The following is a 13,777-nucleotide window of genomic DNA, read 5'->3' as shown; positions in this document are numbered from 1 at the left end:
AGCTTGTATCTCACTCTAGGCCCACGTCTTCCAGATCAAACCACACAGGTATTGTCTTACAGAATAATATCACATCTGCCCTTTGTCTTCTTTCCGCCTCAAGTAACGTTTCTCCTTCCCCTGTCCTCCCCCTCCTGTGTCTCTCCCGGCTTCTCAGTCAGGAGCCTTCAAGAGAAACTTCAGCTCCCCTCTGTTAACCGCGGACACGCTGGGAGTGGTCCGAGAGGCCCCCGCTGCTCAGGGTGAGTGATGGAAACTCTGGATGATTTCTCACAGCATCCAACAACCAAAATCTCAGAGTGACTAATCACCGTGTCTCTGGCCTTCGATCCTCGATGCCTGACATGAGATGTGTGTGTTTGTCCGTATATACTGTCTGCCATAAAACCGCACGTGTGTCCCTATGTGTGTGTAGAGGCAGATAACAGCAGTGTTGACCCTGTGTATGAGGCGCTGCGCTATGGGACGTCGCTGGCTCAGTTGAGCCGCTCCAGCTTCAGCAGTATCTCAGAGTCGCCTTGTGACGAGGTATGAAAACAGACATAGTCCTCATGTCATTTATATAAATTCATGTAGACATTAATCACACAGAAATAAAGCTGACTTTGCTGACTTCATTTCTTTCTTTGTTATAGGAAGAAAACCTGCCAGACATTCTGGAAAACCAGCCGATCGCTGAGGAGGAGCCCATCCCAGGAAGTAAGTCAAATCATTTTCCTTCGTAACTGATAACAGTCTGTTTTGGCAGCTTTTGTGACCAGTGTGTGTCTCTTTTTCAAATGTGACTATTCACTATGGTGTCTATTAAATTGGTTTGCCTTTTCTGGGCTAATGTAGAAACACGATAGAGCAACATGGGACTTAAGAAGTCCTTTTTTAAAGATTAATGGTTCATTCTTAGCTAACTGAAACACAACGACTTGGTTTTAAATCAATTAAAACATAGCTCAATGTTAATGTAAACAAAACACATGAAACCCTGTATCTTTCAGATCAATACTGAAAGGTTTTGTGGGAATAGGTTCACATTTTTTAAATTGGCTTGTTTGCTCTTATTTCCGAAGGTAAATGAAAAGATTGATACCGCTTTGATGTCTACTTTAAACATAAAGCTACTAGCAGCCGGTTAGCTTAGCTTTACAGCTGAATTGTACAGTACACAGGTTATTAAAATGAATCTCACTATAATTAAAACATTATATCTAATTTGTACAATTTGCAAAAATATATAGTGTGTAAATTGGTAAACAGTTTTCTCCCGTTTCAAGGCTACATGCTAAGCTAAGCTAACCACATTCTGCCTTTTACTTTAAATGTACCCTTACTTTCCATTGTATTTCCCGTGGCAGTGGAAGTGATCTTCTCATTTAACTTGAAGCAAGAAAGATAGGCCTTTCCCCATAAGTTTAACTCTAAACTGATTGGTTCATCAACCCTTTTTTAAAACAGTTGAGTCTGAGTATCTGTACATTTCACAGGAATCCTTAGAGGATACATTGTATTTCTTAAGATATAAAGTACCAATGGTGAGATTCTCTCCATAATGTGACACTATTGGGATAGAATGTGAGATATACAGTGAGTGTGTGTGTTCTCTCCACACTTCTTTAACCTCTCTGTCTTTAGTCCCAGGAGGAGGGATCATCTCTGTTTGTACTGCTGCCACTTTGCAATACATGACCTTGATTTCTGTCTTCCATCTGTTTGTCGCTAAGTGACCTCTCTGTGTATCCCTCACACTTTTTTCTTTCTCTCGCACCTATACTCTTCCTCTCTCTGTTTTTTACACGTGACCTTTCCTTATTTCACGCATATTGTCTTTCCTTCTCTTCCTCTTTTCTCTCTCTGTCTCTCCAGTGCTCACCCCTCCTGAAAGTGAGAAGGCTGATTCAGAAGACAGAGTCAGCCTGAAGGTGTGTAGTCAGCACTCTTCTCCCATTTTTCTTAGTGAAAATGCACTCTGTCAACTCCCTTCAAACTCTCCCTACTTTTCACTTAAAGTCAGAACTCCACATGGGAAAACAAATGAATAACAATCTTTTTTCTCTCCCTAACCCTTTCGACATTCCTTCTTCTAATCAGACTCCTAAGAAAGTGGAGGTGCACTCCATCCACACATATGTGGCTCTCTACAAGTTCCTGCCTCAGGAGAAGAACGACTTGGAGCTACAGTCAGTCACATTTTTTTGCATACTGTACTGATTGTGTAAATGAGAGGATAGAGGAGGAACTGTGTACCTGGTCATCATTTTGCTGACATTCACACACCATCTGCCTCCTCGGCAGGAGGATTAGAGGGGGGTTGCAGCGTTTGGATCGGGAGGGGGGAGTGTGCTTGGAGGCCGGAAAGGACAAACAGCTGCGTTGAGTGTGTAACATAACCAAAAAAATGTATTTGTATGTTAGTAGGTGCAGAGAACTGCTGAGTGTGGTGACACCCACCACTAATCTGGAGGATGCGTCTGTGCAGTAAGACAGCACAAAGGGGATACTGATACATGGACAGAGCAGTCCAGTTCCCTCTGAAAAATAGCCATTTATGGTGACATTCACAGTACTTTACATTATTCACGCAAAAGTTACAATACAGGTATTTAGTGACATCACAGCTACCTGACTATTGAAGCCTGTTCTTATTTGGGACTAGAATTTACCTTGATTTAAAAGCAGTCTAAATGCTACTTAAATGGTGCTTAATGTGGCAATAAGTGCCTAATTTTACTCACTAACTCATTAATTGTAAACCTGTTTCTGTGTTAGGAATTATTTTAGGGAAATATTTGCTTTTCTGCCAAGGATGGACACCTCTTTCATTACATTACATTGCATTTAGCTGACGCTTTTATCCAAAGCGACTTACAATAAGTGCATTCGACCAAGAAGATACAAACTTGAAGAAAACAGAATCATATAAGTACATCAGGTTTCATAGAGCCACAAAATGTCAAGTGCTACTCAACTAGCTTTAGATAAGCCAGTCCTTTATTAGTATATAAGTGCTTTGTTAGTAATTGTATTGCTCGAAGTGGAGTCGAAAGAGATGCGTTTTCAGTCTGCGCCGGAAGGTGTGCAGGCTTTCTGCTGTCCTGATGTCAATGGGGAGCTCATTCCACCATCTTGGAGCCAGGACAGCAAACCCACGTGTTTTTGCTGATGGGAACTTGGGTCCCCCTCGCAGTGCGGGTGCAGCGAGCCGTTTGGCTGATGCAGAGCGGAGTGCACGTGCTGGGGTGTACAGTTTAACCATGTCCTGGATGTAGGAAGGGTTAGATCCATTTACAGCATGGTACGCAAGTACCATTGTCTTGAAGTGGATACTAGCAGTTACTAGAAGCCAGTGAAGGGAGCGGAGGAGCGGCGTGGTGTGGAAAAATGTTGGAAGGTTGAAGACCAGACGAGCCGCTGCATTCTGGATGAGCTGCCGAGGTCAGATGGCACATCCTGGTAGAGCAGCCAGGAGGGAGTTGCAGTAGTCTAGACGAGAGATGACGAGAGCCTGGACCAGAAGTTGCGTTGCTTTCTGGGTCAGCTGGGGACGTATCCTCCTGATGTTGTAAAGGGTGTATATGCAGCAGCGGGTTGTAGCAGCGATGTTTGCAGTGAAGGACAGTTTGTTATCTAGGGTCACACCCAGATTCCTTGCAGTCTGAGTCGGGGAAACAACAGAGGTGCCGATGTTGATTGTTAGGTCAAGAGTGGGACAATCTTTTCCCGGAAGGAAAAGCAGTTCAGTCTTGTCAAGGTTGAGCTTGAGGTGGTGAGCAGACATCCACTGAGAGATGTCAGCTAGACAAGCAGAGATGCGTGCGACGACCTGGGTCTCTGAGCGGGGAAAGGACAGAATTAATTGGGTGTCGTCAGCGTAGCAGTGGTATGAAAAACTATGCGGGCTAATGACCAATCCGAGCGAGTTTGTGTACAGAGAGAAGAGGAGGGGACCAAGGACAGACCCCTGTAGTTAATTGACAAGGGTCGGACTCGTACCCTCTCCAAGTTACCCTGTAAGGTAAGGTAAGGTAAGGCAAGGCAAGGACACAAGGCACTTTTCAACACAAGGCAATTCAAAGTGCTTTACAAAAAATGAAAGACATTAAGAAAATGGCATTTAAAATCAGTCATTAAAAAGAAAAGCTAATAAAATAAACATTAAAAGAAAAAATACATGGATAAAAGTTACAGTGCAGTCTAAGATATGAATAGTTCAATTAAACATTAAAAGAAAAAATACATGGATAAAAGTTACAGTGCAGTCTAAGATATGAATAGTTCAATTAAAAGCAGCGACAAAAAGAAAAGTCTTCAGCCTGGATTTAAAAGTAGTCAGAGTTGTAGCGGACCTGCAGGTTTCTGGGAGTTTGTTCCAGATATTTGGAGCATAATAACTGAACGCTGCTTTACCATGTTTGGTTCTGACTCTGGGGACAGAAAGCTGACCAGTCCCTGAAGACCTGAGAGATCTGGATGGTTCATAATTTAGCAGGAGGTCAGAAATGTATTTTGGGCCTAAACCATTCAGTGCTTTATAAACCAGCAGCAGTATTTTGAAATCTATTCTTTGACACACAGGAAGCCAGTGTAAAGACTTCAGAACAGGAGTGATGTGATCCACTTTCTTAGTGTTAGTGAGGACTCGAGCAGCGGCGTTCTGAATCGGCTGCAGCTTCCTAATAGATTTTTTAGTGAGACCTGTGAAGACACCATTACAGTAGTCCAGTCTACTGAAGATAAAAGCATGGACAAGCTTTTCCAAATCCTGCTGTGACATTAGTCTTTTAATCCTAGATATATTCTTTAGGTGATAGTAGGCTGATTTAGTAACAGTTTTAATGTGACTGTTGAAACTCAGGTCAGAGTCCATGACTACACCTAGATTTCTGGCTTTATTTGTTGTTTTGAACATTGCAGACTGAAGCTCAGTGCTAACTTTTATACGTTCTGACTTGGCTCCAAAAACCATTACCTCAGTTTTATCTTTGTTTCATTGGAGAAAGTTCTGACACATCCAGTCATTGATTTGTTCAATGCACTTACTCAGTGTTTGAATTGTTACGTACATTTGTGTGTCATCTGCATAGCTATGGTATCTTATTTTGTTGTTTTTCATTATCTGAGCCAGTGGTAGCATGTAGATGTTAAAGAGAAGAGGCCCCAAGATGGAGCCTTGAGGAACCCCACATGTCATATTTGTCAACTCAGATGTGTATTTACCTATAGAAACAAAGTTGTTTCTGTCCTTTAAGTAGGATTCAAACCAATTTAGAACTGTTTCCGAAAGTCCCACCCAGTTTTCCACTTCGGTCTAGTAATATGCTGTGGTCAACAGTGTCAAACGCAGCACTGAGATCTAATAATACTAACACTGAAGTTCTGCCACTGTCTGTGTTTAAGTGGATGTCATTAAAGACCTTTACAAGAGCAGTCTCAGTGCTGTGGTTTGGACGAAAGCCTGACTGGAACACATCCAAACAGCTATTTAAATGCAAGAAATTACTCAACTGTTGAAAAACAACTTTTTCAATGATTTTACCTAGAAATGGGAGGTTTGATATGGGCCTGTAATTGTTCATTACTGAAGCATCTAGATTATTCTTTTTTAAGAGTGGTTTAATGACTGCCGTTTTCAGGGCCTGTGGAAAAATACCTGAGTGAAGAGATTTGTTTACTGTATGAAGTAGATCTGAGGCCATGCAAGGCAAAACATCTTTAAAAAATCCTGTTGGAATAATATCAAGGCAGCAGGAGGAGGATTTCAGAAGTTGTATAATGTCCTCTAGGTTTTTATCATTAATCTGATGGAATTGTGTCATGGTGTTTGAATTGATGTTAGGTGGACACAGAGACAACACATTTGCTGTTCCTGAAGCAGAGGCACTGACTGCTTGTCTGAATTTTGTCAGTGAAGAAGGAGGCAAAATCATTGCACGCCTTGGTGGATAGAAATTCAGAGGCTACTGACACTGGGGGGTTAGTTAGTCTGTCGACGGTAGCAAACAAGGCACGTGCGTTGTTTTTGTTTTTGGTAATGATGTCAGAGAAGAACGATTGTCGTGCGTTTTTCAATTCCAAATTATAAAGGCCATGTCTCTCTTTATAGATTTCAAAGTGAACCTGGAGATTTGTTTTTCGCCAACTGCGTTCAGCTTTTCGACATTCTCTTTTTTCTGTTTTCACGCTCATGGTGCGGTCTTTGAGGTATGAGGTGAGGAGGGAAAGTGCAAAGCCTGAAACTCCAAGTCTATACATTTGAATGTTGGAAGCTACACGGAGGCTAGCTCTGTGCCCCTGTTTACAATCTTTATGATAAGCAAGTGTTTGCTGGATGAAGCTTCCTATTTTGCAGTGATACATGCTTTTATTTATATATACATATAACAATTCTCTTTGAACCTTTTTTTGATCGCGTTTGTTCCTCCAGGCCTGGCGACAGAGTTCAAGTCACAGATGACTCCAACGAGGACTGGTGGAAGGTAGGCTGCGCAAAGAACTTAATAGAACTTGAATGTTATAAATCTCCAGATTTCCTGTAAATACATATTACAGTAACACACACATATTAAACTGGTCAAACAATCAGTTGAAGTTCCTCTATTCAGAGATAACTGATCAGAGTACTGAAGAGCTGACTGATGTGCTTAAAGGACCGTGGGTGTGCAGATCTAGTCATTATTTAGAGGAGAAGAGGAGGATTGCCGTCGGTGTTTAATGACGCAGCTGGAGGTCTTCACCTGCGAAGGACAGTACGTTCTTTACATCAGACAACAGGAAAATGTAGTACAGTATTTCAATCAAATACATTTTATTGCAGATTTAAAAAGTACAACTATACAAAAAAGATGTTGTATCATATATTATTGAAAGTGATAATCACTGCAAAGCCATTCACTTACAGTAAACACATTTAAACCCCCTCCTAATGTAAACATGCCTCTGCTAAATGTGGATGAACCAACATCTGGACACGAGTGAAACAGCTTACTAAGCACCCAGGGGTTCTGCACACTCATGTGCCTGCCAGAGTCTCTGAAGAGGATGGGGGGGGGGATTAGGGCTCCACAACTGCAGATGCTTTTTGCTCTAGAACTGGCATTGCTAATTAGGGAATACAAACATTGTTTTTATTTGTATTTTTCAGCTTATTGTGTTGCCTAATTTAAATTCCATTATGTTACTATGATATAAATGCTATGCAAATGTAGGCAACGGGCCAAGTCAACAGAAAAAAACCTCAAAGAGCGTATGCTCCGCCGAGGACTGCAGTGGAGGAAGCCTACGACTGGTTTCTGTTGAGACATAAACGATGGAAATACTGTAGTTCCTTTTTGTCAACAAGGCAGCAAATTATAATAGCTTATTATGACAGTAGTCGGCATCATGCATTATTGAAGTACGGGCAATTAGGAGACTTTTTTCCCAATTCAGCCAGAAACAGGAAAATCTATTTCTAACTATGTGTATGTCGGGGTGTGTTTACCAGGGGAAAAGCAGAGACAAGGTGGGATTGTTCCCGGCCAATTTTGTGCAGCGGGTCCGCCCTGGTGAGCGTGTGTGGAAGGTCACAGATGGTTTCCATGGCAACAGAGACAAAGGCCAGATGACTGTAAAAGAGGCCCAGGTGAGCACACAGTTTTCCTCTCACACACACACACACACACTGGCTGGATACATTTTTAAATGTATGCAAATGCATGCAGAGAACTGCTGATATTACAGAGCTTGTTATGGCTTCCATTGCAGCACGCTTTTTTTCGCCTCAGTCCACAAACCCTCTCTCACAATACTGAATGTAACTTGCTCCTCCCCCTCCTCCTCCTCTTCCTCCTGCTCCATCCCCACCTCCCTCTGCAGATCTGTGTGGGGAAGAACGAGGAGATTGACGGTTTCCTCCGGCTGAGCAGCGGGAAGAAGAGAGGCCTCGTCCCTCTGAATTATCTGTTAGAAATATGACGACTTCTCCTTGACCCTCAGTTTGATAAAGAAATTCACAATGATGACGGAGGAATACTCAGGAGTGTTTACCCGACACCTCACTGACCGCAAACCACCCACCTCCATCACCTCCAAAAAGTGGCCGTGAATTAGCAGCGGAAGTGGGGGAAACTCCACAACTTTGCTTTTTCACTGCAGAAGCTTTTAAGACTTAAAGGAGGCGGGGAGGGAGGGCTACTTTTCTTGTAGCACAACTTTACTTTGTGTGGTTTTATACACACTCACAACAGAAATGTAGCATCATGTTGAAGAGGATAGTGTGCAGGAAGTCTGGCTACCTCACTAGCCATTTCCATTGGTCACCCGTCGATTGGACTTCATTACTATGATGTCAAGGCGCGTCCAAGCCTTGTGAGTCTCCATTTCACTGTTCGTGTAGAGAAAACAAAAGTGATTGTGAAAGATTGTAGCTGTTTATTGTAGTGGCTTGTGCAATACTTCAAAAAACCTTTAACAGTCAAGTAGATTCGCCTAAAGGGTAAATAAACCATGTCGATCCAGTTTTGTATGTGCAGAATGCAGCATGGCTGGATTCAGGATATGTGTCTGTCCTGCTCCGAATATAAAATGATTCAGGTAATACATTGTGTGTAAGAAAAACATTTGAAAACAAAGTATTCTCTGCTACATCTAGTTCACATGAAAGTCACACTCGCATATCACACACGAATTTCAGACTGCTCTCCCGTGATTGGATTACTGTACATTTTTGCTTTTCACAGCTCCTATGTGACAAATGCTTTGCATGCACCTCTGGGAGCTTTTATACGCACTTCAATGACACTCTTTACACACACCCATGTAACTTTCAAATCAAACAAGAGTATCTGCTTCCTGTCATGATATCGTCAGCGTTGTTTATCTCTTTGTAAAGTCCTGTAATAATGGCTGTCCGGTTGTGTACCACAGCGTGACGATGGTGTGCCGTCTCTACTTTCTGACGCTTTACTTGCATGGAAGAGCAGAGAAAAAAAGGTAATTCAGGGGGATGAAGGAAAACCAAACTTAGTGTTATTTGTTAAAAAAGGTAGTGAAGTGTTTTCAAACGTTCTGTCTCACAGTAGCCATGTTCCAAACTGTTAAAAAAGGCTGAAGTTTTCAAGAATGGCTTGTGTTTCTCCCAGCTTACTTTGCATTATTCTGAGGGACTGTTATTTTGTCTGTTATTTAAGGTGAGACATGGCAGAACATCAACACACATCACTTGATGTATTGCTGTTTCATTATAAACCACAAGACAGTGACAAACTGCCTTGGTTGCGGCAATAACTGTAAATAAAGATGACTGTATTTGTAAATATCCTTATAAAGATACTGAATATATAATAATTCTGAATAGCGCTCTGATGAAGAGGATTGCAGGTATCCAGCTAAGGGCATTAACCTCACAGTTATAAACAACAGGAGATCATTATTTATTGTATCCCACTTAACAATGTATGCATCTCTTTGCTCAATTAACACCCAGCCCTGTCAGCACAAATCTTTTCAAATACTATGCACAACAGTTCTAGTCACTTACTTTATTTTGTACTCAGCTTATTTCCAGCGTAGCCACACATGTGTCTGTATATTCCTGTGCTTTTGCCAAGATTTGAATTTGGACTCCAGCTTTTACAAAGTGTCCATCCTTGGATCAGCCTGTACCATGCTGTTCCTGAACATTACCTTCACTGGCTAGAACCAAGGGTGGCTCAGGATCCGTATATTACCCAGGTGATATACCTTTCTCACCTCAATGCACACTACCAGGCTAGTTCTTTGCATGGCTAGCTGCTTTTTGATCCTCGCATATCTCAATAAAGTCAGATGAACTGTCAGATTGTGTGCTCTTTTATTTCAGAGATAATATCTCAGTTGGTTTCTTTGTCTAAACGGCAGAAAAGTGTGAAGAGAGGCTTGGGGCCGAGAAAAAGGCAGCACTTATTGCTGGCTACTATTCTAAATCCGGTTTAAAGAATATGTTCTTTAATGCAAGATAAGAAGAGAATAAGTCACTTCAGCTCTTAAAATCATGTAAAACTAGGAAACTCCATATTCCAAAACGTGCTTTAAGGTTCAAAGTACAGTAATTCAGAGTTGTTGTACCTCGTAAATGCTGGAATTAGTGTAAATGGGGAAGGAGTATTAAAATGATTTACCATTCTCAAGTAAAAGTAGAAAAACCTCAAAATAAATATACTCCATACATCAGGTGGGGAATTCTGTCCATCCCTCATCTGGTCAAAGTTTCTTCTGTGCGGTCGGCGATGGACACTAATCAGATGGTGACCCTGACATTCATCAGTAATGATTTCAAACATACTCCGTCCTGAGCTGAAGTGATCAATGACAGGAGGATTGGGCGTCATATTTCACTGTGTTTAATTTAATCAGATTGTTGAAGATAAGACGGCGACCTCACAGTGAAGGACACTTTTACCGATCCTTAAAATAAAAAAAGATATTTCCTCTGACAGAGCAAATTTGTTTTAATGGCCATGTCCTCAACTATCTGAATAGAACTATATAATGTTTTGGAAAAACTAAGTCTACAACCATGCTAATAGAAATGTGAAGCTGTAATTAGTCACATTGTTGCTTTAAGCTCAATGCTAACGTTAGCATACTAAAAATGATCGCAAAGACAATGTTGATATAGGCTGATGTTTAGCAGGTTTAATGTTTCCCTTTTCCACTATCTTAATATAGCATGTTCACATTTGCTAGTTAGCACAACATGACGCTAATGCTGTTGGTAATGTCAAGTTCTGCAGGATTTGGTGATACACTAAAGTCCATCCATCCATCCATCTTCTCCCGCTTATCCGTGGTCGGGTCGCGGGGGTAGCAGTTCCAGCAGAGAGCCCCAAACTTTCTTTTCCCCGGCGACATCAACCAGCTCTGACTGGGGGATCCCAAGGCGCTCCCAGGCCAGCGAAGAGATATAATCCCTCCACCTGGTCCTAGGTCTACCCCTTGGTCTCTTCCCAGCTGGACGTGCCTGGAACACCTCCCTAGGGAGGCGCCCAGGTGGCATCCTAACTAGGTGCCCGAACCACCTCAACTGGCTCCTTTCGACGCGAAGGAGGAGCGGCTCAACTCCGAGTCCCTCCCTGATGACCGAACTTCTCACCTTATCCCTAAGGGAGACACCAGCCACCCTGCGGAGAAAACCCATCTTGGCCGCTTGTATCCGCGATCTCGTTCTTTCGGTCATGACCCATCCTTCATGTCCATAGGTGAGGGTAGGAACGAAAATGGCCCGGTAGACAGAGCTTTGCCTTCTGGCTCAGCTCCCTTTTCGTCACAACGGTGCGGTAAAGCGACTGCAGTACCGCTCCCGCTGCTCCGATTCTCCGGCCCATCTCACGCTCCATTGTTCCCTCACTCGAGAACAAGACCCCCCGAGATACTTGAACTCCTTCACTTGGGGTAAGGACTCATTCCCTACTTGGAGTGGACAGTCCATCGGTTTCCTGCTGAGAACCATGGCCTCAGATTTGGAGGTGCTGATCCTCATCCCAGCCGCTTCACACTCGGTTGCGAACCGATCCAGTGAGTGCTGAAGGTCGCAGACCGATGAAGCCATTAGAACCACATCATCTGCAAAAAGCAGTGGTGCAATCCTTAGTCCACCGAACTGCAGACCCCCTCCCCCATGACTACGCCTCGAAATCCGATCCATGTATATTACAAACAGGATTGGTGACAAAGCGCAGCCCTGGCGGAGGCCATCCCTCACCGGAAATGGGTCCGACTTACTGCCGAGGACCCGGACACAGCTCTCGCTTTGGGAGTACAGAGATTGGATGGCCCTGAGTAGAGACCCCCCTCACCCCATACTCCCGCAGCACCTCCCACAGTAACTCCCTGGGAACTCGGTCATACGCCTTCTCCAAGTCTACAAAACACATGTAGACCGGATAAGCGTACTCCCAGGCCCCCTCCAGGATCCTTGCGAGAGTAAAAAGCTGATCCGTCGTTCCACGACCAGGACGGAATCCGCATTGTTCCTCCTCAATCTGAGGTTCGACAATCGGCCTGACCCTCCTTTTGAGTACCTTAGAGTAAACTTTCCCGGGGAGGCTGAGTAGTGTGATGCCTCTGTAATTGGCACACACCCTCTGATCCCCCTTTTTAAAAAGGGGAACCACCACCCCGGTCTGCCACTCCTTCGGTACTGTTTCCGACTTCCACGCAACGTTGATGAGACGTGTCAACCATGACAGTCCCTCAACACCCAGAGCCTTCAGCATTTCCGGGCGGATCTCATCCACCCCCGGGGCTTTGCCACTGTGGAGTTATTTGACGACCTCAGTGACCTCCCCCCGGGAGATTGGTGTTGATCCCCCGTCATACTCCAGCTCTGCCTCTAACATAGAGGGCGGAGTTGTCGGGTTCAGGAGTTCCTCAAAGTGTTCCTTCCAACATCCTAACACTCCATCAGTTGAGGTCAACAACGTCCCATCCTTACTGTACACAGCTTGGATGGTTCCCTGCTTCCCCCTCCTGAGGTGTCGGACAGTTTTCCAGAACAACTTTGCTGCCGCCTGAAAGTCCTTCTCCATGTCTTCTCCGAACTTCTCCCACACCCGCTGCTTTGTCTCGGCCACGGATGAGGCTGCTGCCCTTCGGGCCTGTCGGTACCTTGCAACTGCCTCGGGAGTCCCCCGGGATAACAAATCCCTGAAGGCCTCCTTCTTCAGTCGGACGGCTTCCCTGACCACCGGTGTCCACCAGGAGGTTCAAGGGTTACCGCCCCTTGAGGCACCTAGGACCTTGAGACCACAGCTCCCCGCCGCGGCTTCGGCAATAGAGGCTTTGAACACCGACCACTCTGGTTCAATGTCCCCAACCTCCACAGGAATGCCCGAAAAGCTCCGCCGGAGGTGTGAGTTGAAGGCCTCCTGAACTTGGGCCTCCTCCAGACGTTCCCAGTTCACCCGAACTACACGTTTGGGCTTACCAGGTCTATCCAGAGGCTTCCCCCGCCACTCGACCCAACTCACCACCAGATGGTGATCAGTTGACAACTCCGCCCCTCTCTTTACCCGAGTGTCCAAAACATACGGCCTCAGGTCCGATGATACGATAACGAACTCGATCATGGACCTTCTGCCTAGGGTGCTCTGGTACCACGTACACTTATGAGCATCCTTATGTTCGAACATGGTGTTTGTTATGGCCAATCCATGACTAGCACAGAAGTCCAGTAACAAACCACCACTCCGGTTCAGATCAGGGGGGCCGTTCCTCCCAATCACGCCCCTCCAAGTGTCTCCATCATTGCCCACATGTGCGTTGAAGTCTCCCAGCAAGATTAAAGAGTCCCCTTCAGGAGCCCCATACAGGACTCTTTCCAGGGTCTCCAAGAAGGCCGTATACTCTGAACTGCTGTTGGGTGCATAAGCACACACAACAGTCAGAGTTTTCCCCCCCCATAACCCGCAGGCGTAGGGAGGCGACCCTCTCGTCCACTGGGGTAAACTCCAACAACGAAGCACCTAACCGGGGACTTGTGAGTATCCCCACACCCGCCCGGCGCTTCACACCTTGAGCAACTCCGGAGAAGAATAGAGTCCAACCCCTATCCAGAAGTAAGGTTCCAGAGCCGACGCTGTGCGTAGAGGCGAGCCCAACCAGATCCAACTGGTAACGCTCCACCTCCCGCACAAGCTCCGGCTCCTTCCCCCCCAGGGAGGTGACGTTCCATGTCCCCAAAGCCAGCTTCTGTCGCCCGGGTCTGGTCCGTCGAGACCCTCCGCTTTCACTGCCACCCTTCTGGCAGCGCACCCGACCCCATCGCTGT

At 44.8% G+C, this 13,777-nt stretch overlaps 1 protein-coding gene and 1 long non-coding RNA gene across 2 annotated transcripts in view; one reads left to right on the top strand and one right to left on the bottom strand.

Moving 5' to 3' along the window:
- The window catches only part of LOC117543089 (SH3 and cysteine-rich domain-containing protein 2-like), a 34,798-nt gene extending 24,992 nt beyond the window's left edge, over positions 1-9,806 (top strand). The window contains exons 4-11 of the mRNA XM_034211151.1: positions 158-242; positions 416-528; positions 636-699; positions 1,858-1,913; positions 2,083-2,171; positions 6,416-6,467; positions 7,475-7,612; positions 7,846-9,806. Coding sequence (XP_034067042.1) covers positions 158-242; positions 416-528; positions 636-699; positions 1,858-1,913; positions 2,083-2,171; positions 6,416-6,467; positions 7,475-7,612; positions 7,846-7,944 — 696 coding nt within the window. The 3' untranslated portion in view covers positions 7,945-9,806. The remainder of the gene's footprint in view (positions 1-157; positions 243-415; positions 529-635; positions 700-1,857; positions 1,914-2,082; positions 2,172-6,415; positions 6,468-7,474; positions 7,613-7,845) is intronic.
- Positions 6,331-8,374, bottom strand: LOC117543095. Its single transcript, XR_004568520.1, has 3 exons — positions 8,265-8,374; positions 7,472-7,595; positions 6,331-7,280 (listed from the first exon to the last, which is right to left on the bottom strand). It is a non-coding gene; the product is annotated as an uncharacterized LOC117543095 (long non-coding RNA).
- Positions 9,807-13,777: the final 3,971 nt, after the last annotated feature.

Source organism: Gymnodraco acuticeps, unplaced genomic scaffold (assembly GCF_902827175.1).
Source record: "Gymnodraco acuticeps unplaced genomic scaffold, fGymAcu1.1, whole genome shotgun sequence".
Taxonomy (NCBI): Eukaryota; Metazoa; Chordata; class Actinopteri; order Perciformes; family Bathydraconidae; genus Gymnodraco; species Gymnodraco acuticeps.
Note: the sequence above shows the minus strand (reverse complement) of the source record. Positions and strands in the feature narration are given on the sequence as shown.